The sequence below is a fragment of the Oncorhynchus kisutch genome, linkage group LG17 (assembly GCF_002021735.2).
Source record: "Oncorhynchus kisutch isolate 150728-3 linkage group LG17, Okis_V2, whole genome shotgun sequence".
In the NCBI taxonomy this organism is placed as follows: domain Eukaryota; kingdom Metazoa; phylum Chordata; class Actinopteri; order Salmoniformes; family Salmonidae; genus Oncorhynchus; species Oncorhynchus kisutch.
Window position 1 is genome coordinate 66,636,149 of NC_034190.2, and position 26,495 is coordinate 66,662,643.

The 26,495-nt window shown below is 42.6% G+C and overlaps 1 protein-coding gene across 5 annotated transcripts in view; it reads right to left on the reverse strand.

Annotated features, from left to right (window-relative positions):
- LOC109908142 (F-box only protein 6) overlaps positions 1–26,495 on the reverse strand; it is a 36,975-nt gene that overhangs the window by 7,936 nt on the left and 2,544 nt on the right. Inside the window, exons 1-6 of one of the 5 annotated variants that reach the window (XM_031794412.1) lie at positions 19,869–20,222; positions 16,740–16,998; positions 16,515–16,632; positions 7,141–7,236; positions 6,907–7,042; positions 5,691–5,811 (exon numbers count right to left, since the gene is read on the reverse strand). In XM_031794412.1, coding sequence (XP_031650272.1) covers positions 5,692–5,811; positions 6,907–7,042; positions 7,141–7,236; positions 16,515–16,632; positions 16,740–16,989 — 720 coding nt within the window. In that variant the 5' untranslated portion in view covers positions 16,990–16,998; positions 19,869–20,222 and the 3' untranslated portion in view covers position 5,691. Of the gene's footprint in view, positions 1–5,690; positions 5,812–6,906; positions 7,043–7,140; positions 7,237–16,514; positions 16,633–16,739; positions 16,999–19,868; positions 20,226–23,538; positions 23,571–26,495 lie in introns of those variants that run through there. The other 4 variants (XM_031794409.1, XM_031794410.1, XM_020506651.2 and 1 more) reach the window with 4 other exon arrangements.

Genomic DNA, 26,495 nt, shown 5'->3' on the forward strand with positions numbered 1-26,495 from the left:
GGTCGCTGCGCCCAAAGCCCCGGGATCGGGAGAGGCCCCGTGACATAATTCTTCGAGTGCACTTTTTTCATGAGAAGATGGAGATTCTCCGACGAGCCCGCAATACCACTGAGCTTTCAAGGACAGAGCTTCTACATCTACCAGGACGACTCCCCCACTGTTTCCAGGCAGCGCGCAGCTTTCGGACAGGCCAAACGAGTACTTCGGGACCATCCAGGTGTGAAGTATGGACTGCGATTCCCGGACCGTTTATGGCTCTCTCACGAGGGTAAAGACTACACATTTGAGTCTTCGGATGAGGCTATGGCTCACATTCAACATCACATCAAGAAGTCTTGAACTTGCTCACAGTTCAGCAACTGTTGCTTGCGAACTGTGGATAGTAAGTAACCCACCTGTGGTACAATTATGTTTAGATATAACAGGCTAGTCTTAGTAGTATAGTTGGCGAACCCCTTCAGGCTTATTTGATGTGATTAATGTTTTTATCATCTAGTGTGCGTGCCTTACAAGCATTCAGTCATTTTAATTTAATTGTATTAAGGTTTTACTTAACTCCTGTATTTCTAGGCTCTCGCTCACCTATTCAGTTTGTTTACACAGTGTCTCAAAATATTTTGGGTTATTTGTTTACTGCATCCGTTTGCATTGACCCAGTAAACAGTAAATGTCTCGAGGCTACACATTTTTGGGGGTCTCACTTCAATTTTTAAAGTCTTCAGCATCATTTATGCCCAGCAAACGTTCAAAGTTGCGCACACATAGTTTTTTGGTATTGGTTGTAAGCTGTCTCAGCGTCAACTGGACAACTATTATAATTATTATTTTTGATTGTCTTACTACGATTTCCTTACTTCAAATTAAGGTTTTTGGCCGAGAGCCTTCATACATTTTTATTTATTTTCTCTCAATGCCTGTTATAAGACTGGGAATATAATGATATAGTATAGATCTAGAAGTGGTGCTTTTGTCATTTCGTTTGCACAAGGGATTCACTTTTTTTTTAATACATTTTTTAATATATATATATTTTTTTGAAATCTTTCTTTTTGCTGCTTGATCCACTAACAAAACGCAACTTTAAAGAGCGGGACTGTGGGTTTAGGTTTAAGACCGCACTCTCACATACATACTGTGCGAAGAGAATGTTCTATTTAGGCTTGTACCTCATTTGGGGAGGTATTGTCTGGGATGGGGGGAGGGGGTGGGGAGGTTGAATTGTTCAGTTCTAATGTTGTCATTCTGTCTTTTTAGTTTTTTTCCCTGTACTTTCTGCAAACATCTACCACCGAACATTATTACTCTGAGACAAGTTATTCCGGGGGTTTTGGGCACTCATTGCTTTTCCATTCTATGCTCTAATGACAGGGTTGAATAACGGGAATGCCTGTGTTATGAATGGCGTCTCAACCCCAATTTACTCTCAGATAAGGAGTTTGTCAATTTAATTTCTTCTGAAATCACCTTATTCCTAGAAACTAATTCAACACCAGCAGGACGCTCTACCATATGGGAGTCTCTCAAAGCATACCTACGTGGCCAAATTATTTCTTATACAGACAACCAAAACAGAGTTCGCTCCCAGCGACTTCGGGACCTGAGCGAGTCCATAGCCACATTGGATGAGAAGTATGCTACGGATCCTTCCTCTGATCTGCATAAAGAGCGCCAACTACCCCAATCTGAATTTGATGAGCTTTCTACCAGGCAAGCTGAACAGTTACTCTTGCGAGCTCGATACAAAGTCTATGAACAAAGTGACAAGGCCAGTAAACTCCTTGCACATCAGATCCGTAAATCTGAGGCCTCACGTTTAATCCCACAAATAAGGACCCCGTCTGGTGCCACCACAGTTATACATAAAGAGATCAATGATCAATTCAAACAATTTTACTCTGCGCTATACACCTCTGAATCCCCTCAAGACCCTTCGCTGATTGATTCCTTCTTTAATGGCTTGAATACGCCTTCAATTGATACAGACACCCATGACTGTCTAGAAGAAGAATTTACACCTGAAGAGATTGCAACAGCAGTGCCGCAATGAAAAGTGGTAAATCACCGGGTCCGGACAGTTTTCCAACTGAATTTTACAGGACTTTTTCTAGTCTGCTTTGCCCATTCTTGTCTCGACTATTTGCAGAGTGCCTTAATACCGCAGAGCTACCGCCTAGTCTTTAAATCAGGCTTCAATTTCATTACTATTAAAGAAAAACAAAGACCCCCTGGAATGTGGATCCTATTGCCCAATCTCGCTTTTAAACTGCGATTACAAAATCCTAGCCAAGCTTTTAGCCATCCGTATGGAAGACTCGCTGCACCAAGTAATACACTCTGACCAGACTGGCTTTGTGAGAAATAGGCATTTTTCAATATGAATATACTGTACGCCCCAGCGTCGGGGGGACACGGAGGTGGTGGTCTCAGTTGATGCGGAAAAAGCATTTGACCGCGTTGAGTGGGATTACCTAACAGCTGCCCTTTATAGATTTGGCCCCAAATTCATTGAGTGGATAAAGATCCTTTATTTTTCCCCCATGGCTTCGGTCCGGACTAATAACTTGTCCTCTGACTATTTTCCCTTGCACCGCGGATCCAGACAGGGTTGTCCAGCTCTCCCCCTTGTTGTTTGCTTTGGCAATCGAGCCTCTCGCCATTGCACTAAGCTCTAATAATGCCATTCAAGGTATAATCAGGACAGGCTTAGAGCAGAATGTCTCGCTATATGCTGACGACCTCCTTTTGGTTTATCTCCAACCCTGATACCTCATTGCCACGTGCCCTATCTGTTCTTAAAGTTTGGATCAATCTCAGGGTACAAGCTGAATCTAGGCAAGAGTGAGCTTTTTCCGGTAAACAAGGCTGCTTTAAAGTGCTCTTTTACAAGTTCTCAGTTTATGATTGCCTGGGATCAATTCACCTACTTGGGAGTTAAAGTGACAAGGAAATATTCAAATTTGTTTCAGGAAAACATTGTTTAGATCTGTAGATCTGAAAACATTATTGCTCTAGCAGACAGTTTGAAACAATCTTTTACTTTTTGGAACTCGCTACCCCTTTCTCTTATCGGAAGGATTAATGTCATTAAAATGACTGTTGCCCAAATTTTTATATTTATTTCAATGTTTACCCATTTTTATTCCAAAATCTTTTTAAATTTCACTGGATCAAACATTCATGCATTTTATTTGGGATGGCAAGGTACCATGGATTGGTAGAAAACATTTACAGAAGCCTAGGTCATTGGGGGGGTTTAGCTCTACCAAATTTTCAGACATACTACTGGGCTGCAAATTTCAGAGCCCTTCTGTACTGGCTGCAGACTGATCCTACTGGCCCTAGACCACTCTGGGTCCAGATGGAGTCTGAATTGTGTAAACCTGCAGCACTTTCCTCTGTGTTGTGCTCATCTCTCCCAGTGTCCCTAGGCAAAAGGTGTGTCAACCCAATTGTAAAGCAGTCTCTTAAAATTTGGAATCAGTTCCGTTTAGCCTCCGAGGCTTTTCTCTATCAGGGCCAATAAATCAGAACATTTTATTTCCTTTGAATGATGGGGCATTTGGCACTCACTAGGCCTCTCCTCCCTAGCACAATTAGTCTTTGATGATACATTTGCCTCTCTCAGCTGCAGGAAAAGTTCAATCTCCCCCAATCCCACTATCTCCAGACTAGAAACTTTGTCAGGGCTAACCCACCTGGATTTCCCCATAGGCCTGCGAATACAGCTATAGAAAGCATCTTGGAGCTGAACAAGCTTCCTAGGGGCGCAATTTCAGATGTATATGCAATCATTCATGACTTACAGAACCCTTCTTTGGTGCCTTTAAAAGACTAGATGAGAAAAGGATTTAGGGGAGGAACTTGGGGAAGACACCTGGGAATCTGTGCTGCACAGGGTGCACTCGTCCTCTTTTAGCACTAGACACAGCCTCATTCAATTCAAGGTGGTTCACCGTATCCACTGGTCGGGGGCCAAACTTGGAAGAGTATTCTCTGATTTTGATCCTACCTGTGTCAGATGTAAAAATGGAAACAGCCACACTGTTGCATATGTTTTGGGGCTGTCATAAACTGTCAGGTTTCTGGGAATTAATATTTAATATTAATTAATATTTAAAATGTTTCTCTGATATATATGACACTGTTATAGATCCGTCTCCCCTTACAGCCCTTTTTGGAGTACTGCCCTTGAGGTACCCCCCTATCAAGAATCCAGTCGGACACGGTTGCTTATACAACTCTTTAAGCTAGACGGCTAATACTACAGAACTGGAAGATGGCAGCTCCCCCATCTTATAAATATTGGGTGAGAGATGTGTTGTGCTCTCTGAAACTAGAAAAAAATTCAATTAAATTCACGTGGGAACCCCAAACTGTTTAATGAGGCATGTGCTCCATTCCGGTCTTACTTTAAACAGTCCATCCTCTGATGTCATTGCTATTAAAACAGAAATAAGTCTGTATTTGACCCCCCTGTGACTTAAGGGTTGGAGGAGCTTTTCTCTGTGTTTTTGCTGGGTGGGGGGCATCAAGGTTCATGTGCTTATTGATTGTGACCCGCGGATGCCTTGTTCATCTTGCCCGGGCAGAGACTGAAGTGTGAGCTTGTTTTTCCCAGTTATTTTTGTTTTTACATTTTGTTCACGCCTACATGAATAATACTTTATTTTATTTTAAAGCATTTGTAAACTTTATTTTTAGTCCAGTGGATGGTCGGTCTGTGGCCATGTCTGTTGCATTTCTCCAACCTTTATCCCTTGACTGTTTACACTAACAATGGTGAGGTGTTTGCTCTGTCCCTGTACTATAGATTGCACTTTAACCTTTGTTGCCTTCTGCCTGATGTGTTTAACTTGTCTAAAGTATGGTATCTTTAAAGCTATTTTTTTCTTTGTATTTTTTCAATTTTTTTCTAGTCGAGTATATTATTTATATTGCTTTGTGTTGTCTGTGTGTGTGTGTGTGTGTGTGTGTACAACTTAATAAACAGTTTTAATTTTTTTTTTTTTTTTAAAATCAAGTCCATATTATGGCAAGAACATCAAGTGCTATGATGAAACTGGCTCTCATGAGGACCGCCTCAGGAAAGGAAGACCCAGAGTTACCGCTGCTGCAGAGGATATATTCAGAGTTACCAGCCTCAGAAATTGCAGCCCAAATAAATGCTTCAGAGTTAAAGTAACAGACACCTCAACATCAACTGTTCAGAGGAGACTGTGTGAAACAGGCCTTCATGGTCAAATTGCTGCAAAGAAACCACTACTAAAGGACACCAATAACAAGACTTGCTTTGGGCCAAGAAATACGATCAATGGCCATTAGACCGGTGGAAATCTGCCCTGATGAGTCCAAATTTGATATTTTTGGTTCCAACCGCCTCGTCTGAGACGCAGAGTAGGTGAACGGATGATCGCCACATGTGCAGTCCTCACCGTAAAGCATGGAGGAGGAAGTGTGATGGTGCTTTGCTAGTGACACTCAGTGATTTATTTAGAATTCAAGGCACACTGAACCAGCATGGCTACCACAGCAATCTACAGTGATTGCCATCCCATCTGGTTTGCGCTTAGTGGGACTATCATTTGTTTTTCAAAAGGACAATGACCACAACGCACCTCCAGGCTGTGTAAGGGCTGTTTGACCAAGGAGAGTGATGCATCAGATGACCTGGCCTCCACAAATCACCTTACCTTAACCCAAATGAGATGGTTTGGAATGAGTTGGACCGCAGAGTGAAGGAAAAGCAGCCAACAAGTGCTCAGCATATGTGGGAACTCCTTCAAGACTGTTGGAAAAGCATTCCAGGTGAAGCTGGTTGAGAGAATGGCAAGAGTGTACAAAGCTGTCAAGGCAAAGGGTGGCTACTTTTTGAAAATTATTCCATATGTGCCATTTCATAGTTTTAATGTCTTCACCTTATCATGAAGTTGCCCTCTAGGTACAGCGAGCACTATTCACCCCTCCCTCTGCACTATTCCCCCCTCCCTCTGCTCCAGCCCTTTTCTAAGCACCATCCCCCTATCTCTGTCTCCCACACCCAGGCTGCTGTGGCCAGAGAGATCATAAATTCCTAGAGAAGATCCTGCCTCATGGCCAGACAGTATAGAAAGAGAGTGAGTTTCAGAGAGAAAGGAATTTCTTCCACCTCACAGAACTGGAGAACGGAATGACATTTATGTTCTGGAGAAGGTATAAAAGATTGGTGAAGAATCCAGCTACAAACTGGTTCATTTGGTATAATTTTGTGAAACTCATGAGACAATACGGCCACATTGCCATAACGCTGTTTATACAATACCCTCAGTTATGAGGCTTACATCTAATTGTTGTATAAGATGAATGAGTGAGGATGATACTGTTTGTGAAATTGTGTAATGTGGTTTTGGACGGTTTCATGAAGGAAACTCCACTTTCCTAAAAAGTTTTACTAAGTCATTGGGACACCCCCAGGGGCACAGACAGGACCTGGCAACATGAGACAGCCTTTTTCTATGTCCAGAATAAAACCCCCACCTGGGTTTTCTATCACCAGATCAAGCTTACCTCAATTATGAGCGGGCTAATGTTGAGACAATCATAGAAGGAAATAAGGTTTAAGTAGATTGCTGTATCTTTTAACCATCCCACGTGGTTAAACTCTCAGACTATCGATACAATAAGAACAAGTCTTTGATATTAATTACTAGTCTACAGCTAAGAGAGACAGAGAGAGACAGAGACAGAGAGAGAACAAACTTTTCAGAGATCCCATTTAACTTTCAAATGTTTAGTGTGCCCTTTTTTAGTGCAATGCAATCACTGAAAATGTCTAATGCACAAGACAAGGAGAAATCACATTGTTGATTGTGTACTCAGCTATTTACAGACCCATGTATATGGAGAATTATCTTAGTCTGAAGGTTTTACCTGATTCCACTTCTGATCATTCCACTGTTGAAAGACAACAGTATCTGGACTAAACTTCTTAATTGGCTTCTTCTTACGATTTAGCAACTCAACACAGATCTCATATTCAGAGCCACAGTCCCAGCGTGGAGCATACCTGATATGGACACAAATGTACAAGTTGTACAGAACTATTCCTCTGACAAGTATAGAGTAGCAGACACTGAATGACAAAATTCTAATATTTCCTCTCACCAGTCGGATATAATGATGTTGGGTTGAAAATCATCCATGAAAGAAGGCCTGTAACCCTCTTTCTCCAAGTCAATCAGCTGAGACTTCCTGCAGGTCCTGAGATGAACCAAAGACAAGACACACACAGCCAACACATATACCAAGGTTGATAGTAAGCAGCCTGAAAGCCATTTCAATTCAATGCATCATATCTAGGAGGCCATTTTTATTCTTATTTTTTAATTTCACCAGGTAGGCCAGTTGAGAAGAAGTTCTCATTTACAACTGCAACCTGGCCAAGATAAAGCAAAGCAGTGTGACAGAGTTACATGGGATAAACAAACGTACAGTCAATAACACAATAGAAAAATCTATGTACAGTTTGTGCAACTATAGTAAGATTAGAGAGTTAAGGAAATAAAAGGCAAAATAATTACAATTTAGCATTAGTGATAGATGTGCAAGTAGAGATACTGGGGTGCAAAATAGCAAAAACACAAATAAATAACAATATGGGGAGGAGGTAGTTGGGTGTGCATTTACAGGTACAAGTGATCGGTAAGCTGCTCTGACAGCTGATGCTTAAAGTTAGAGAGGGAGATAAGTCTCCAGCTTCAGTGATTTTTGCAATTCGTTCCAGTCATTGGCAGCAGAGAACTGGAAGTAAAGGCGGCCAAAGAAGGTTTGGATTTTGGGGATGACCAGTGAAATATACTTGCTGGAGAGTGTGCTATGGGTGGGTGTTGCTATGGTGACCAGTGAGCTGAGATAAGGAGGGGCTTTAAGTTGGAAAGACAAACGACCTGGAGCCAGTGGGTTTGGCAACAAATATGTAGCGAGGGCCAGCCAACGAGAGCATACAGGTCAGTGTGGGTAGTATATGGGGCTTTGGTGACAAAAAGGATGGCACTGTGATAGACTACATCCAGTTTGCTGAGTAGAGTGTTGGAGGTGTCGTGTCATTGGCATCATTAAAGTGAAGACTTATTTTATCAACTCAATTCTCAAATTATTATTACATGATTAAACTAATCATGTAAATGTAATTAACTAGGAAGTTGGGGCACCAAGGAGAATCTTCAGATTAATGTTATAATTTTGTAAATGATAGGGGAGGTTCCCTAGTGGGCTAAGCCGATATGAAGGCTTGGTGGACAAAGGGAAGTGGGTGTGGAATGAGAAGGGCGTGAAAGACAAGAGTCCCTACACAGTTGCTAATTATATGAATTAAAATGCTCATCCTTTGCACATGAATGCTCACTCATTCAGGAATAATTGCAAATATATATTGATTACGCTCAGTGGCGTCGTCGTGATCTGTTGGAATCGTCCGTCTTTCTGTTGGAAAGTTCATCCAAGAGTCTCTCTGCTTCCCCTGAGTCTTTTGTGGTTAGAATGGGTACTTCAGAGTACCATTCAGAAATGTTCTTATAGAATAGTTGTTTCGGCAGTTGTCGGTCTTCGCATCCAATGGTACATAACTTCTAGCTGCAGACTAGTAATTAGTATCTAAGATTTGCTCTTATTCTGTCGGGATCGATAGTCTCAGAGTTTACACATTTACACCCGTGTAGCCAATGCTCCACGTGGTTTGGTTAGGAATTCAAGAACCATTACAACCTTAGCTTATACTGAGGTTTTTGTGGTCTCTACTCAAAGCGTACCTCGATTAGCGAGGGGGCGAAGAGGATTTCCTCAGGTGGGAGTTTTATTCGTAACAGTAGAAAAGGGCTGTCCCATGAGCCAGATCATGTCGGTGCTCATGGAGGCGGGCCAATTACATAATTAAACTTTAAAGGGAATACAATTCTCTCACGTTAACAGTTTAAAAATCACTTTACATAATTTCACAAATAGTTTCATCTTTACTCATTCATTTGATATAACAATGAGATGCAAACATCATAACGGAGGCTCCTGTATATAGAGTCATGGTAATGTGGCTGTATTGTCTTTCATGAGGTCACAAACATGAAACAAAACAGACCGGGTCGTAGCTGGCTTCTTCACCGACCGTTTACACATTCTCCAAAACATGGATATTGTTCAGTTCAAGTTCTGTGATGTAGAAAAGGTTCATTTGTTCTCGCTATGTGTCTCCTTCTGCATGGCCAGGAGGAGTCTCTCCTGCAGGAATTTATGACCTGAGATAACAGAACCTGGGTGTTGGAGGGAGAGAGGGGGAAGCCACTCGCTATACCCAAAGAGGGCCACGACATGACAGAGGCTATTTTGTAAATGACGTCGCCGAAGTCAAGGCTAGATAGGATAGTCAGTTTTACGAGGGTATGTGTTTGGCAGCATGAGTGAAGGAGGCTTTGTTGCAAAATAGGAAGCCAATTCTAGATTTAATTTTGGATTGGAGATGCTTAACGTGAGTTGAAGGAGAGTTTACAGTCTAACCAGACACCTAGGTATTTGTAGTTGTCCACATATAGTCCACATGTTCACAAGTCAGAACCGTCCAGAGTAGTGATGCAAGTCGGGCAGGCAGAAAGAGGTTGAAGAGAATGCATTTAGTTTTACTAGCATTTAAAAGCAGTTGGAGGCCATGGAAGGAGTGTTGTATGGCATTGAAGCTCGTTTGGAGGTTTGTTAACAGTGTCCAAAGGGCCAGGTGTATACAGAATGGTGGTCTGCGTAGAGGTGATTCAGAGTCACCAGCAGCAAGAGCGACATTGAGATACATTAAGACAGACATTAAGACAGACATACAGAAAGAAAAGAGTCGGCCCGAGAACTGAACCCAGTGGCACCTCCATATACTGCCAGAGGTCCAGACCCTCTGATTTGACACACTGAACTGAGAAGTTGGTGAACCAGGCAAGGCAGTCATTTGAGAAACCAAGGCTATTGAGTCTGCCAATAAGAAATGTAGTGATTGACAAAGACGAAAGCCTTGGCCAGGTCGATTAAGACGGCTGCACAGTACGGTCTTTTATCGATTGCAGTTATGATATTGTTTAGGACCTTGAGTGTGACAGGTGCACCCATGACCAGCTCAGAAGGTACGGTGGGATTCGAAATGGTCGGTGATCTGTTAACTTGGCTTTTGAATATTTTTAGAAAGGCAGTGCAGGATGGATATAAGTCTAACAGTTTGAGTCTAAAGTGTCTCCCCCTTTGGAAAGCTGCCGCAGTCATCCCCCCCCCTTCAGTCTTTGGGGATCTCAGACGATACGAAAGATATGTTGAACAGGATAGTACTAGTGGTTGCAACCATCTCTGCGGATAACTTTAGAAAGAGAGGGTCCAGATTGTGTAGCCCAGCTGATTTGTAAGGATCCAGATTTGGAATCTCTTTCAGAACATCAGCTGTCTAGATTTGGGTAAAGGAGAAGCAGGGGCGACTTGGGCAAATTTTTGCAGGAGGTGCAGAGCTGTAGGTCGGGTTAGGGGTAGCCAGGTGGTAAGCATGGCTAGCCGTAGAAAAATGCTTATTGAAATGATCGATTATCGTAGATTTATCAGTGGTGACAGTGTTTCCTAGCCTTAGTGCAGTGGGCAGCTGGGAGGAGGTACTCTTACTCTCCATGGACTTTAGTGACCCAGAACTTTTGAGTTTGTGCTACAGGATGCAAATTTGTTTGAAAAAGCTAGCCTTAGCTTTCCTAACTGACTGTGTATATTGATTCCTGACTTCCCTGAAAAGTTGCATATCGCGGGGGCTATTCGATGCTAATGCAGTACGCCACAGGATGTGTTTGTGCTTATATCCTTCCTGTTTGGCCCTGTCCGGGGGTGTCCTCGGATGGGGCCACAGTGTCTACTGACCCCTCCTGTCTCAGCCTCCAGTATTTATGCTGCAGTAGTTTATGTGTCGGGGGGCTGGGGTCAGTTTGTTATATCTGGAGTACTTCTCCTGTCCTATTCGGTGTCCTGTGTGAATCTAAGTGTGCGTTCTCTAATTCTCTCCTTCTCTCTTTCTTTCTCTCTCTCGGAGGACCTGAGCCCTAGGACCATGCCCCAGGACTACCTGACATGATGACTCCTTGCTGTCCCCAGTCCACCTGGCCATGCTGCTGCTCCAGTTTCAACTTCCACCTGACTGTGCTGCTGCTCCAGTTTCAACTGTTCTGCCTTATTATTATTCGACCATGCTGGTCATTTATGAACATTTGAACATCTTGGCCATGTTCTGTTATAATCTCCACCCGGCACAGCCAGAAGAGGACTGGCCACCCCACATAGCCTGGTTCCTCTCTAGGTTTCTTCCTAGGTATTGGCCTTTCTAGGGAGTTTTTCCTAGCCACCGTGCTTCTACACCTGCATTGCTTGCTGTTTGGGGTTTTAGGCTGGGTTTCTGTACAGCACTTTGAGATATCAGCTGATGTACGAAGGGCTATATAAATAAATTTGATTTGATCTGGTCAAGGGCAGTCCAGTCTGGGGTGAACCAAAGGCTATATCTGTTCTTAGTTCTACATTTTTTGAATGGGCCATGCTTATTTAAGATGGTGAGGAAAGCACTTTTATTAAAGAGCAACCAGGCATCCTCTACTGACGGGATGAGGTCAATAACATTCCAGGATACCCGGGCAAGGTCGATTAGAAAGGCCTGCTTGCTGAAGTGTTTTAGGGTGCGTTTGACAGTGTTGAGGGGTGGCTGTTTGACCGCGGACCCATTACGGACACAGGCAATGATCACTGAGAACCTGGTTGAAGACAGCAAAGGCGTATTTGGAGGGCAAGTTGGTCAGGATGATATCTATGAGGGTGCCCATGTTACGGATTTAGGGTTGTACCTGGTAGGTTCCTTGATATTTGTGTGAGATTGAGGGCATCGAGCTTAGATTGTAGGATGGCCGGGGTGTTACGCATATCCCAGTTTTGTCACCTAACAGTACAAACGCTGAAGATGGGGGGGGGGGTGTCTATAACAAGTGGCAACGGTGAGAGACTTATTTCTGGAAAGGTGGGTTTTTAGAAGTAGAAGCTCGAATTGTTTGGGCACGGACCTGGATAGTATGACAGAACTCTGTAGGCTCGCTCTGCAGTAGATTGCAACTCCGCCAGTTCTATCATGTTGGAAAATGTTGTAGTTGATGGAAATTTCAGAATTGTGGCCTTCCTAAGCCAGGATTCAGACACGGCCAGGACATCAGGATTGGCGGAGTGTGCTTAAAGCAAAGAATAAGACAAATTTAGAGAGGAGGCTTCTGATGTTAACATGCATGAAACCAAGGCTTTTACATTACAGAAGTCAACAAATGAGAGCGACTGAGGAATAGGTGTGGTGCTGGAGGCTACAGGGCCTGGGTTAACCTCTAAATCACCAGAGGAGGAGTAGGATAAGGGTAGTGCTAAAGGCTTCAAGAACTGGTCGTCTAGTGCGTTGGGACCAGAGAATAAAAGGATTTCTGGGCGTGATAGAATAGATTCAGGGCATAATGTACAAACAAGGGTATGGCAGGATGTGATTACAGTGGAGGTAAACCTAGGCATTGAGTGACGATGAGCAGTTGTGTCTCTGGAGGCACCAGTTAAGCCAGGTGAGGTCTCATGTGTGGGGGGGATGGACAAAAGAGCTATCTAAGGCATGTTGGGTGGGGCTGGGGGCTCTACAGTGAAATAAAACTAGAACTAACCTAAACAGAAGTAGACAAGGCATATTGACATTAGGGAGAGGCATGTGCAGACAGGCAGGTATTAAATGATCATAGGGTCCAATGAGCAGCAATAGGTGAGTCAGGGAGCTGTTCGGTAGCCGCTACTACGCTAGGTGAGCTGGAGACACGGCGATTCAGAAAGCTAGCGGGCCGGGGCTAGCAGATCTTTCGCAACGGAAAAGCCTGTTGAAACACCCTCGGACGATTACAACGGCAGACCAGTCATGATGGATTGGCGGGGCTCCTTGTCGGCAATAAAGGGTCCAGGACAATTGGCAAAAGAGGTATTGTAGCCCAAGAATTAACTGGTAGACCTCTTCAGCTAGCCGGGAGATGGGCCTAGCTCAAGACTAACTGGTGCTTGCTTCGAGACAGAGGCATTAGCCAGCAGTAGCCACTCAGGTTGCAGCTAGCTAGCTGCTTTGATCCAGAGTTTGCGGTAGGAATCCGGTGATGTGGTAGAGAAAAAGCAGTCCGATATGCTCTGGGTTGATATCGCACTGTGCAGACAGGCAGGTATTAACCGGGCTGAAGCTGGCTGGTGTCTGAGTTAAACATTGAAGACAGCTAGCAGTGGCTAACTGACTACAAGCTAGTTAGCTGGCTAGCTTCTGATGGAGGTTCCGGTTCTAAAGTATAAAAACAGCAGATCTATACCACATTGGGTGAGGCGGGTTGCAGGGAAGTATCTTCAGTCCGTAGATGGAAAGTGAGATTAAAATATATATATGAATTATTTAGACGGGACAAGACAAACACACATCCAACTGCTACGCCATCTTGGTTTAGAGCCATATACAGTACCTTTAGAAAGTATTCACACCTCTTGACTTTCTACATTTTGCTGTTAGTTTAATGAAGTGGTATACTTTCACTTTGCCCCATCTGCTACTTCCTCCATAGCAGCCGATGTGCGAAGGCCTTAATCAACTTTGCCTCATCTTGAGGAAACTCAGCACTGTATATATGTTTCATCATCAATGCCCTCAGAAAAGTAACCGCTACTACTGCTAACACTGTCCATGATGCGTACTTCACAATCCTTCATTTGTGCCATAGTCCAATTCCACGCCGTCAATATAGCATCCTTCGCTGCTATTAATACTCCTCCATTTACTGTCCCTTCTGCCGCGAGAATAGCTATTGCATGGAATCTCAAGAAATGCAAACTGGGGTTTGAAGAGGTGGAGTACCTGGGGGTATTTGATGGGACAGAGGAACATCAAGGTCCAGAAGCGGAAGGTATAGCCTCCACCCTTACCGATCTGACCAGGGCCTCCCTGCCTACCGAAAACAGTGAAGTGATCAGATGAGGCCAAAGGGGCGTTCAGGCGCCTAAAAGAAGCTCTGTGCTCCCACCCGATTCTCGTTACGGATGATTTTCTGGTACCGATGCATGCCTGCGACACGGGACTAGGGGCTGTCCTCTCCCAGGTAGATGATGGGGAGGAACACCCCATGTACATAAGCCGGAAGTTGATAGCCTGAGAAAATACATACTTGATTGTCGCAAAATAGCTGTGAAGTGGGAGCTAGACACTCCTGAGTATTACCTGTTGGGCACCTACTTCACCCTGGCCATAGACCATCCTCCCCTGGTCTGGATGGCCAGGGGAAAGGCCACAAACGATCGAGTCACCAGGTGGTTCTTGCAACTTCAACGCTTCTCTTTCTGTTGTGCACTGTCAGGGGAGAAGCATGGGAACGCGGATGCCCTATCGAGAAGGGAGTCTCCCCGGCAGGGCTAAAGGGGCGTACCGCGGACAAGCCACCGAGGGGAGACACTTCAAGGCCTGGTGACAGAGCCTGCATCCCGCAGCGGTGGTTCCCTCTGCTGGACGTGCCAGGTCTTGACAGGTCCTCCGGCCAGGACTAAAGTGGAACTGATTGTTCAACAGCTGTACAGTGCCCATAATGTTGCCAGGAAGGCAGCACACGGGAGGGTTAGAGGTAGAGAGGTTACTACCGGATAGACGTAGAACCGAGGGGCTAGGTGTTCTACCCCAGAGGAGACAGCATTCCCTGGATTCCAGAAGGAGGTAACCCAGAAAAGGTCTCCTGGAGGAGACCTGTGTGTATTCTTTATTGTTTTAAATCAAACAAGTTTCAGTTTCAACACTTGAAACACCACACTAATGTCCGTGTCTGTTCTGTGTAAACGTCTAGATAAAACCCCCTGGTTTGCCACTATAAGTACCAGTTAAAAGTTTGGACACCTACTCATTCCAAAGTTTTTCTTCATTTTTACTCTTTTCTATGTAAGACATAATAACACATATGGAAACACTGGTTAAACAAATCTAAATATATTTTATGAGATTCTTCAAAGTAGCCACCCTTTGCCAAGTGTGCAAAGCTGTCAAGACATTCTCTCAACCAGATTCATGAGGTAGTCACCTGAAAATGCATTTAATGGATGTGCCTTCATAAGTTATTTTGTGTGATTTATTTCCTTCGTACTGCGTTTGAGCCAATCAGTTGTGTTGTGACAAGTTCGGGGTGGTATACAGAAGACAGCCCTATTTGGTAAAAGACCAAGTACATATTATGGCAGGTACAGCTCAAATAAGCAAACAGAAACGACAGTCCATTACTGTCCGTCAATACGGAAAATTTCAAAAACAAAGTTTCTTCTAGTGCAGTCGCAAAAAAACATAAATCGCTATGATAAAACGACTCATGAGGACCGTCACAAGAAAGGAAGACCCAGAGTTACCTCTGCTGCAGAGGAGACTGTGAATCAGAACTTCATGGTCGAATTGCTGCAAAGAAACCACTACAAAAGGACACCAAAAAGAAGACTTGCTTGGGCCAAGAAACACGAGCAATGGACATTAGACCGGTGAAAATGTTTCCTTTGGTCTGACAAGCCCAAATTTGAGTCAACTGATGAACTCCGCATGTGTGGTTCCCACCATGAAGCAGGTGTTGTGGTGGTGCTTTTATTGGTGACACTGTGATTTACTTAGAATTCAAGGCACTCTTAACCAGCATGGCTACCACAGCATTCTGCAGTGATACGCCATCCCATCTGGTTTCGCTTAGTGGGACTATCATTTGTTTTTCAACAGGACAATGTCCAAAAACACACCTCCAGCCTGTGTAAGGACTATTTTACTAAGGAGTGTGATGAGTGCTGCATCAGATGACCTGGCCTCCACAATCACCCGACCTCTGCACCGCAGAGTGAAGGAAAAGCAGCCAGCAAGTGCTCAGCATGTGGGAACTCCTTCAAGACTGTTGGAAAAGCATTCCCCATGAAGCTGTTTGAGAGAATGCCAAGCGTGTGCAAAGCTGTCATCAAGGCAAAGGGTGGCTACTTTGAAAGAAACCAAAATATATTTTGATTTGTTTAATACTTTTTTGGTTACTACACTATTCCATGTGTTATTTCATAGTTCTGATGTCCTTTATTATTCTACAATGTAGAAAATAGTCCAAATAAAGAAAAACCCTTGTAGGTGTGTCCAAACTTTTGACTGGGATTGGATGTATGCATGTTCTTTATTTATGTACATTGTTGACAAAAATTGACAATTCAAATAATTTTTAATCCAACCTTGTAACAGCAAAACGTAGAACAATTTAAGGGGTGTGAAAACTTTCTGAAGTCAATGTAAACTAGACAGCAAGGTCACTGCCAATGATAGGCATTATTAGGTGTTATCATCCAAATGTATTTGAAGAGCTGGAAAAGAAATACAACACCAATGTGGATGTGAAACGAAGTGGGACCAAGTGATATTCTCTCACTGAAAAACTAAAATGGTATAGTAGTATACTCACGAGTAAGAAGTCGCAAAGTACTTTTGGACAGTGTTGTCAGGAAGCGGCACTTCATCCACGGACTCTATTTTCCATTTATCCCCTCCATTCTCCATAATGTGCCAGCCCTTGAATTTATCTGGAGAAAAATAGTAAGGGAGAGATTTGAAATGTGGGTTCTGGGGTTAATAACAGGACCCCCCATACACCAACAGAGAATTTAGACATTGTTGTTTTGACTCCTACCATCTGCTCTGGGGTTCTTGAGAAGATTACGTCTCTTCTTACACAAGAAGTAAAACAAACGCCAGTCTTTAGGTAGTTTAGTCACATATGTCTGGTATCCTTCTCTTCGGCACCTCTCTCTCCAAAGGGAATCACTGTCCACCACTTCTTTCCACTCACGACACACAAGTCGACAGACACACACCACCTGCTGTGGAGGGACATTTAGGAGCATCTCCTCCAGGACTTCTAGAGGGAGCACAGGTAGCATGCCTGTGAACTGAACAAGAACATCAGTTTTCATTGACATGGGAGACTTTAGACAAACGATGTACAGTTTAGAATATGATGTTAGCTCTATGTTAGGATGATGATAGCTCTAGCAACAAGTTGTTTTTTTATTCTTAAGGGGTGGATCAGCTTTAATATTGCAGAAAGATTGTTGCTTCCATCAATGTAATTGTCTGCATCATTTCCAATCCCCCATACCTTTTTGGGGAAATACACTGCTAAAAAAAATAAAGGGAACACTTAACACAATGTAACTCCAAGTCAATCACACTTCTGTGAAATCAAACTGTCCACTTAGGAAGCAACACTGATTGACAATACATTTCACATGCTGTTGTGCAAATGGAATAGACAACAGGTGGAAATTATAGGCAATTAGCAAGACACCCCCAATAAAGGAGTGGTTCTGCAGGTGGTGACCACAGACCACTTCTCAGTTCCTATGCTTCCTAGCTGATGTTTTGGTTACTTTTGAATGCTGGCGGTGCTTTCACTCTAGTGGTAGCATGAGACGGAGTCTACAACCCACACAAGTGGCTCAGGTAGTGCAGCTCATCCAGGATGGCACATAAATGCGCGCTGTGGCAAGAAGGTTTGCCGTGTCTGTCAGCGTAGTGTCCAGAGCATGGAGGCGCTACCAGGAGACAGGCCAGTACATCAGGAGACGTGGAGGAGGCCGTAGGAGGGCAACAACCCAGCAGCAGGACCGCTACCGCCGCCTTTGTGCAAGGAGGAGCACTGCCAGAGCCCTGCAAAATGACCTCCAGCAGGCCACAAATGTGCACGTGTCTGCTCAAACGGTTAGAAACAGACTCCATGAGGGTGGTATGAGGGCCCGACGTCCACAGGTGGGGGTTGTGCTTACAGCCCAACACCGTGCAGGACGTTTGGCATTTGCCAGAGAACACCAAGATTGGCAAATTCGCCACTGGCGCCCTGTGCTCTTCACAGATGAAAGCAGGTTCACTGAGCACGTGACAGACGTGACAGAGTCTGGAGACGCCGTGGAGAACTTTCTGCTGCCTGCAACATCCTCCAGCATGATCGGTTTGGCAGTGGGTCAGTCATGGTGTGGGGTGGCATTTCTTTGGGGGGCCGCACAGCCCTCCATGTGCTCGCCAGAGGTAGCCTGACTGCCATTAGGTACCGAGATGAGATCCTCAGACCCCTTGTGAGACCATATGCTGATGTGGTTGGCCCTGGGTTCCTCCTAATGCAAGACAATGCTAGACCTCATGTGGCTGGAGTGTGTCAGCAGTTCCTGCAAGAGGAAGGCATTGATGCTATGGACTGGCCCGTCCGTTCCCCAGACCTGAATCCAATTGAGCACATCTGGGACATCATGTCTCGCTCCATCCACCAGGAGTTGGCGGATGCTTTAGTCCAGGTCTGGGAGGAGATCCCTCAGGAGACATTCCGCCACCTCATCAGGCGCATGCCCAGGCGTTGTAGGGAGGTCATACAGGCACGTGGAGGCCACACACACTACTGAGCCTCATTTTGACTTGTTTTAAGGACATTACAAAGTTGGATAGGCCTGTAGTGTGGTTTTCCACTTTAATTGTGAGTGTGACTCCAAATCCAGACCTCCATGGGTTGATAAATTTGATTTCCATTGATAATGTGTGTGATTTTGTTGTCAGCACATTCAACTATGTAATGAAAAAAGTATTTAATAAGAATATTTCATTCATTCAGATCTAGGATGTGTTATTTTAGTGTTCCCTTATTTTTTGAGCAGTGTATATATATAATCCAACTGCATTCTGTCCCCTATCAACACTAACTTTTGGTGCCAGAGAGAATGACAAAGTAATCAAGACGACTAGCTTGATTAAGCCTCCGCCAAGTAGATCTCACTCGGTCAGGGTACTTAAGACTCCATATCTCCACCAATTCCAATATATCCATGACATTCATGATTTCCTTAAGTGCCTGAGGGTGATAGTTTGTAGTGTAATTTCCTTTATGGTCCACAGAGGTATTTAAAACCGTATTAAAATCCCCCACCATAATAATAGACTAATGTTGCTTGTATAGTTGATAAATTCTTAAATATACAGTTGTGAAGTCAGAAGTTTACATACATCTTAGCCAAATACATTTAAACTCAGTTTTACAATTCCTGACATTTATTCCTAGTAAAAATTCCCCGTCTTAGGTCAGTTAGGATTACCCCTTTATTTTAAGAATGTGAAATGTCAGAATAATAGTAGAGAGAATGATTTATTTCAGCTTTCATCACATTCCCAGTGGGTCAGAAGTTTACATATACTAATTGAGTGTTCGGTAGCATTGCCTTTAAATGGTTTGACTTGGGTCAAACATTTTGGGTAGCCTTCAAACAAGCTTCCCACAATAAGTTGGGTGAATTTTGGCCCATTGTCTACTATTTTTCTGAGGTCTTGGCTGATTTCTTTTGAAGATCCCATGTCACACAAAGAGGCACTGAGTTTTAAAGTAGGCCATGAAATACATCCACAGGTACACCTCCAATTGACTCAAATTATGTCAATTAGTCAGAAGCTTCTAAAGCCATGACATTTTCTGGAATTTTCCAAGCTGTTTAAAACGTCTTATGGATCAAATCCCGTTAGCGCGATCGATTTGACAACATCCGGTGAAATGGCAGAGCGCCAAATTCAAATTAAATTATTTAACTTTCATAATCACAAGTGCAATACACCAAAATGAAGCTTAACTTCTTGCCACCGTGTCAGATTTCAAAAAGGCTTTACGGCGAAGGCAAACGATGCTATTATGTGAAGACAGCACCCCATCATACCAACACATGACAATCATATTTCAACCCGCCAGGCGCGACAAAACTCAGAAATAACAATATAATTCATGCCTTACCTTTGAAGATCTTCTGTTGGCACTCCGATATGTCCCAGAAACATCACAAATGGTCCTTTTGTTCGATTAATTCCATCATTATATCCCCAAAATGTCAGTTTATTTGGCACATTTGATTCAGAAAAGCACCGGTTCCAACTCCCCCAACATGACTACAAATGATCTAATATGTTACCTGTAAACTTGGTCCAAACTTTCCTTATCCAACTTTAGGTATTTTAAAACGTAAATAATCAATACAATTTAAGACTGGATAAACTGTGTTCAATGGCAGATAAAATGAAAGTTGAGCGAGCTTCAGGTCGCGCGCCCCAAACAAAACAGTCCACTTGGCTTGACACCCAGAAAGGAAAGGGCTACTTCTTCCTTTCTCAAAAGAAAAACATTAACTAATTTCTAAAGACTGCTGGCATCTAGTGGAAGCTATAGGAACTGCAACCAGATGCCTCAAATCTAGTATCTCATAGAAAGCCAATTGAAAACAGTCATCTCAAACAAAAAAAATCCTGGATGGTTTATCCTCAGGGTTTCGCCTGCCAAATAAGTTCTGTTATACTCACATACATGATTTTAACAGTTTTAGAAAATTTAGTGTTTATCTAAATCTACCAATTAAATGCATATCACAGCTTCTGGGCCTGAGAAACATGCAGTTTACTTTGGGCACGCTTTTCGTCCGGACGTGAAAACACCGCCCCTAGCCCAAAGAGGTTAAAGGCACAGTCAATTTAGTGCATGTAAACTTCTGACCCACTGGAATTGTGATACTGTGAATTAAACATGAAATAATCTGTCTGTAAACAATTGTTGGAAAAATTACTTGTGTCAAGCACACAGTAGTGTTAACAAGAAATTGGTGGAGTGGTTGAAAAATGAGTTAATGACTCCAACCCAAGTGTATGTAAACTTCCGACTTCAACCTTATCTTCAAAGAAGCTTGGATCATCATCATCATTATTTGGACCGTATAGGTTAATAAGCCATCTGTTTTTTGTCCAATAACATATTTAAAATAATCCATCTACCTTGATCTGTTTGGACAATTTGCACATTTGGATCAAAATTAATACCACCCCTTTTGAATTTCTTTGCCAATGGGATAAATATATTTTGCTCCACCAGTCGTTTTTCCACAAAACCGAATCTAAAATTGTTGAGTTCCCTGTAAACAATATTATATTCCTTCTCTTTTAGCTAGGTAAATATTGATAGTCTTTTCTTATTATCTGCTAAGCCATTACATTTATAACTGGCTATACTTACTCCACCACTTAACATAAGACACGTTTTAATTATATTTATCTATACATGTTTGTAAACGTACCAATAAAAAAGTAACATGATGTTTGCATTGCTAATAAGCAAACCTCCAATTAGTTCCCACTATTCCACCACTAAAAGCCTTCCTCATCCAGAGTTGGGTTGTCATGCCAATGTCCGGCAGACCACCCCCAACCCCCAGGATCCCATAGCCCTGGAGAGACCGGGATCAATCCATCGAAAGGAGCACACAGTGCCACCCATAGAACAGAAGCAGATCAACCGCCAAATGCATTTCCATTGCCATCACCTCAATTTGTATTATATATAGCCTTTAAATATATTAAATCCTGTTTCTTATTTTCCATAATTAGTTATTAACATTTGTAGTAATGTAGGCAATTTATGCAAACGACTTTTACCTCACCAGTCTCGCCATTACCAAAATTACATTATGGCAAGCAATTATTATTTTAGCAAACAATTATTGTGAATCATCCTATATTGTCCCCAACACCTTTTACTCCCTCGCAAGAGTTGTATAATACCAACACTCAACCCCTTTCCCCCACAACAACCAAAGACCCAGATTCTCAACTGTTACACCATCCCAGAGCCCACCTCAATAAAAGGTATTGATTTACAAATGCATATACAGTTGCAGCGGTGTGAGAAGGCCTGCAAAGCTGTGCCCCAAAAATTAAAAAGGAGATTTTTTAAAAACTGTCCTAGATAGAGGTCAGATTTCTTCCCTTACCCTGAAACACCCACAAGATGGTCCCCCGTAGTGACCATATTACCAAGCATCTCTATGCAGCCAGACCTTTGATTTTGTGCCACAATTTGCCCCTTCTCTGAATGTCTGAGTGTGACCCCCCCTCCCCATGGGCTACTGCAGCTAGTGTTGCCAGCACTGCCACTGCCGAGGTGGGGGCACCCAACCAGAATCCCCACCGGCTAGGTACAAGTTCGTCAAGGTTCTCATTAGCAGCTTTAAGAATTTCCTTGTATATTATGCTCTCCCTTCAGGGGGCTTTGCAGGACCAACCCTGCCAAGCAGGCTCAGAATCTTGAGGGGGCGGTGCTGCTCTTGGTCTCTGACTGCATTTTGGCCGCATTACAGCAGGCCCATAAAACAGTTAGGGACTTCTCCTTAGTATCTGGGTCATTCAGATGGGTGTCTAGGGTATTGGATTGTGGACTAGTCCATCAATATAGGATCATAAATAAGTAAATAAATTATAATTTTTAAATCCCCATGACAGGACAATAAATAAAATATATTTTAAACACTGTTCCACCACATTAGGACAATGAATAAAAGTGTATAATTCATCATAAAATGTATATCCCACATCTGAGCAAAATTGAAAGCTCTCACAACCCCTGCTCACAGCAATACATTGGTTCTGGTATATGCAACTATTTCCTTTCTCACTCAACACCACACTTTCCCAAACACCCAAAGAAAACACACCACACATACTGTGCCTTCTGTTTACTGAGTTTATCTCCACCATGTTGAATTAGTACTTTTGTGTTCCAATTAGTTAAATTTGAAGATAAAAAAATATAGCTTTTCTGTTTGCTCCTTATTTGCCTCCTCTATAAGAACTTTAATTTGGAGTAGTCTGTATCTCAGAACTGGTTATCAATATACATTTGAATGACAACGAGAGCTACGCGTTTCCCTTTCAATCTGTACTTTACCCCGCTCTACATTTTACTTCAGTAACTGGTCCTTCATGCCTATTTTCGTGCCAGCAAATCTTTTACCCAGGCTTTTAACCATTATTTTTTCGTTAAAGAAAGCAAATTTGACAACAAACGGGAGTCCATACCTCTGCCCGAAGCAGTGTACACGTTCGAGTTAGATTTTGTCGATGGCTTCCCGTGGAATCTGAAGCGCTGTAAGGAGGAACTCAAACTACAGATACAGGAACTTCTTTCTCTTGGATACCTGTAAGTACCAGATGCTCCGTCATGGATCTAGTCTTTATGTCAAGTAAGGCTTCTCTCAGAACGGTGTTTGCCTTTTTAAGTTCATTAACTTCGGTTTCAATCTTACTGTCCCTTTGAGCTCATTTGTGTCTTTCTACAATGTTGCAGCTTTTTCGTCACTCATCTCGAGACTTGCCTTCAACTCTTTTATATCCTTACTGACTAGTTCAAATATATCCAGTTTATCCTTTATTGATTTTAACATGTCGGTTTCGACCTTTACCATTCCCGGTGGTGAAAATATTAAAATTGTCTGTCTGTAGAAGAGTCACGTTTTCATTTTGAAATAGATTTCCTGTCTTATTCTGTCATGTTTGGCTCTTGCTTGTTTTCATAATATTTGTCAATACATTTCTCTAGTCTTATGATTTGTTTGGTGTTGTTATCCAGATTGAAGGTTATTACCCACCAGATTGTGTTCAGTCCACCATCTTGCCGCATCTGTACAGACAAGTTGACAGACATGATTAGAACGTCTCTTCCTAGACATTCTGTCTAGACTTAGATCTTTCACTTAAAATGTATGCCAAGCAAAACAATGATTTCAAACCTGCACAAGGACTACTTTTAACAATGTACACAACGATTTACAAAAACAGACTGAAAGAACTGTGCAGATGCAAAGTTTGTTAATAGAATTTGTCATATTTCCCGCAGTTTCTTACTTGACCACATTTTCCAAAAACTCTTAAAATCATACAAAAGATCTAGAAGAATTTAACAAGATTCCTGTATGTTCTACCTGGAACTGGTCAGTAATCCATGGCAGTAAATACGCAAAGATTATTTTAAAATCTGACTTACATGGTTGGATAACATTTAGACATAACAGAAATGTTGCAAGTACTGCATTAAAATCAAACAGCTAAACCTTCTAAGGTCTCACATACATATTTCAAAGCGCTTGCATACCACTGACATCACTGACACATGCAACGTCACACTTATTGAAGAAAGACGCAAAGTCCGCAGCGAGGAGTAGCAAGTAGGAGAGGAGGGGAAGGAGAGGAGGGGAAGAGATAGAGGGACACAGTTGGGGAGGAAGAGTAATGACTCCAATAACAGCAGTGAATCCATTTCATTATTAAGTGGAGACTACTCAATCGTTCTCATGATAGCACATTGGTAGTCAGTGACAAATATCAAAGCTGAGCAGGGCTTGGTTAAAATCCTGGATGGGAGACCAAAGGCATAGCTGAACAGTTGAAGTCAGAAGTTTACATACACTTAGGTTGGAGTCATTAAAACTAGTTTTCAACCACTCCACAAATTTCTTGTTAACAAACGATAGTTTTGGCAAGTCGGTTAGGGCATCTACTTGGTGAAGGACAAGTCATTTCTCCAACAATTGTTTACAGAGAGATTATTTCACTTATAACTCACTATCACAATTCCAGTGGGTCAGAAGTTTACATACACTAAGTTGACTGTGCCTTTAAACAGCTTGGAAAATTCCAGAAAATTGTGTCATGGCTTTAGAAGCTTCTGATAGGCTATTGTCAATTGGAGGTGTACCTGTGGATGTATTTCAAAGCCTACCTTCACACTCAGTGCCTCTTTGCTTAACAGCATGAGAAAATCAAAAGAAATCAGCCAAGACCTCAGAATTTTTTTGTTGTTAACCTCCACAAGTCTGGTTCATCCTTGGGAGCAAATGCCTGAAGGTATCACATTCATCTGTACAAATAATAGTATGCAAGTATAAACACCATGGTACCACGCAGTCATACCGCTCAGGAAGCAGACACGTTCTGTCTCCTAGAGATGAACATACTTTGGTGCGAAAAGTGCAAATCAATCCCAGAACAGCAAAGGACCTCATGAAGAAGCTGGAGGAAATGGGTACAAAAGTATCTATAGCCACATAACCTGAAAGGCCTACAGTTTGCAGCTGCACATCGGGACAAAGATGGTACTTTTTGGAGAAATGTCCTCTGGTCTGATGAAACAAAAATAGAACTGTTTGGCCATAATGACCATTGTTATGTTTGGAGGAAAAAGGGGGGGGGGGCTTGCAAGCCGAAGAACACCATCCCAACCGTGAAGCACGGGGGTAGCAGCATCATGATGTGGGGGTGCTTTGCTGCCGGAGGGACTGGTGCACTTCACAAAATAGATGGCCTCATGAGGACGGAAAATGTGGATATATTGAAGCAATATCTCAAGACATCAGTCAGGAAGTTAAAGCTTGGTCGCAAATGGGTCTTCCAAATGGACAATGACCCCAAGCATACTTCCAAAGTTGTGGCAAAATGGCTTAAGGACAACAAAGTCAAGGTATTGGAGTGGCCATCACATAATCACTCAATCCTATAGAAAATGTGTGGGCAGAACTGAAAAAGCGTGTGCAAGCAAGGAGGCCTACAAACCTGACTCAGTTACACCAGCTCAGTCAGGAGGAATGGGCCAAAATTCACCCAACGTATTGTGGGAAGCTTGTGGATGGCTACCAGAAACCTTTGACCCAAGTCAAACAATTTAAAGGCAATGCTACTTGAGTGTATGTAAAATTCTGATCCACTGGGAATGTGATGAAAAATAAAAGCTGAAATAAATCACTCTGCTATTATTCTGACATTTCACATTCTTAAAATAAAAAGGGGTGATCCTAACTGACCTAAGACAGGGAATTTTTACTAGGATTAAGTTAGTTAACAGTAACATCAGGGGTTGGAACCTGAACTATTTTCCATTAGTTTAGAACGGAACCACAATTTTTTCCCGTTCCACTCATCCAACCAACAAAATACATTTTGGTACCGTTTAAAAAAAAAAAAAGTTTAAAAAAAAAGGTGTTTATATCGTTTCTTTCAGTTTCATGTTTTTAACCTTGTAAATCAAGTTTATATTTAGCTCATTAAATTACTTTACCCATCAGTTCAGATGGACAAACAACTACCTTGCCTGCTCTATCATGCATGTAAACAAGTGAAGCCTATAGCGCAAGATGCAACTGAAATTTTAGGGTGGGGAGAGAGCGAGAGAGGGTTCAGGAGTCTAGAAGCGCTGGGCATCTTGTTATGACATGCATTATCTGAATCAGGTCCACAGAATTATACCTAGGAGGAGAGGTTTCTAAGGAGAAACTTTGAATGTCCATTGAGCTAACTAGCTAGATCTACCGAGCTAACAAGCTTGTGTATGCAGAGCAGCACCAGAATGAAAAACACATCTTACCTTTTGTAGTTAGTAAATCCAACGTATCCATACATATAGCATTGAAAAGATTCATCTAGTCTTCTGTAGCTAATAAAAACATTTCCCATTTTCTGAATAACGCTTGAAACGTCAGTACAGTAGCCTATCCTTCAGAGGGGGGAGGGGCCTAAACACACTGTCAAAGATTTGCAGCTTGCAGGTCAACAC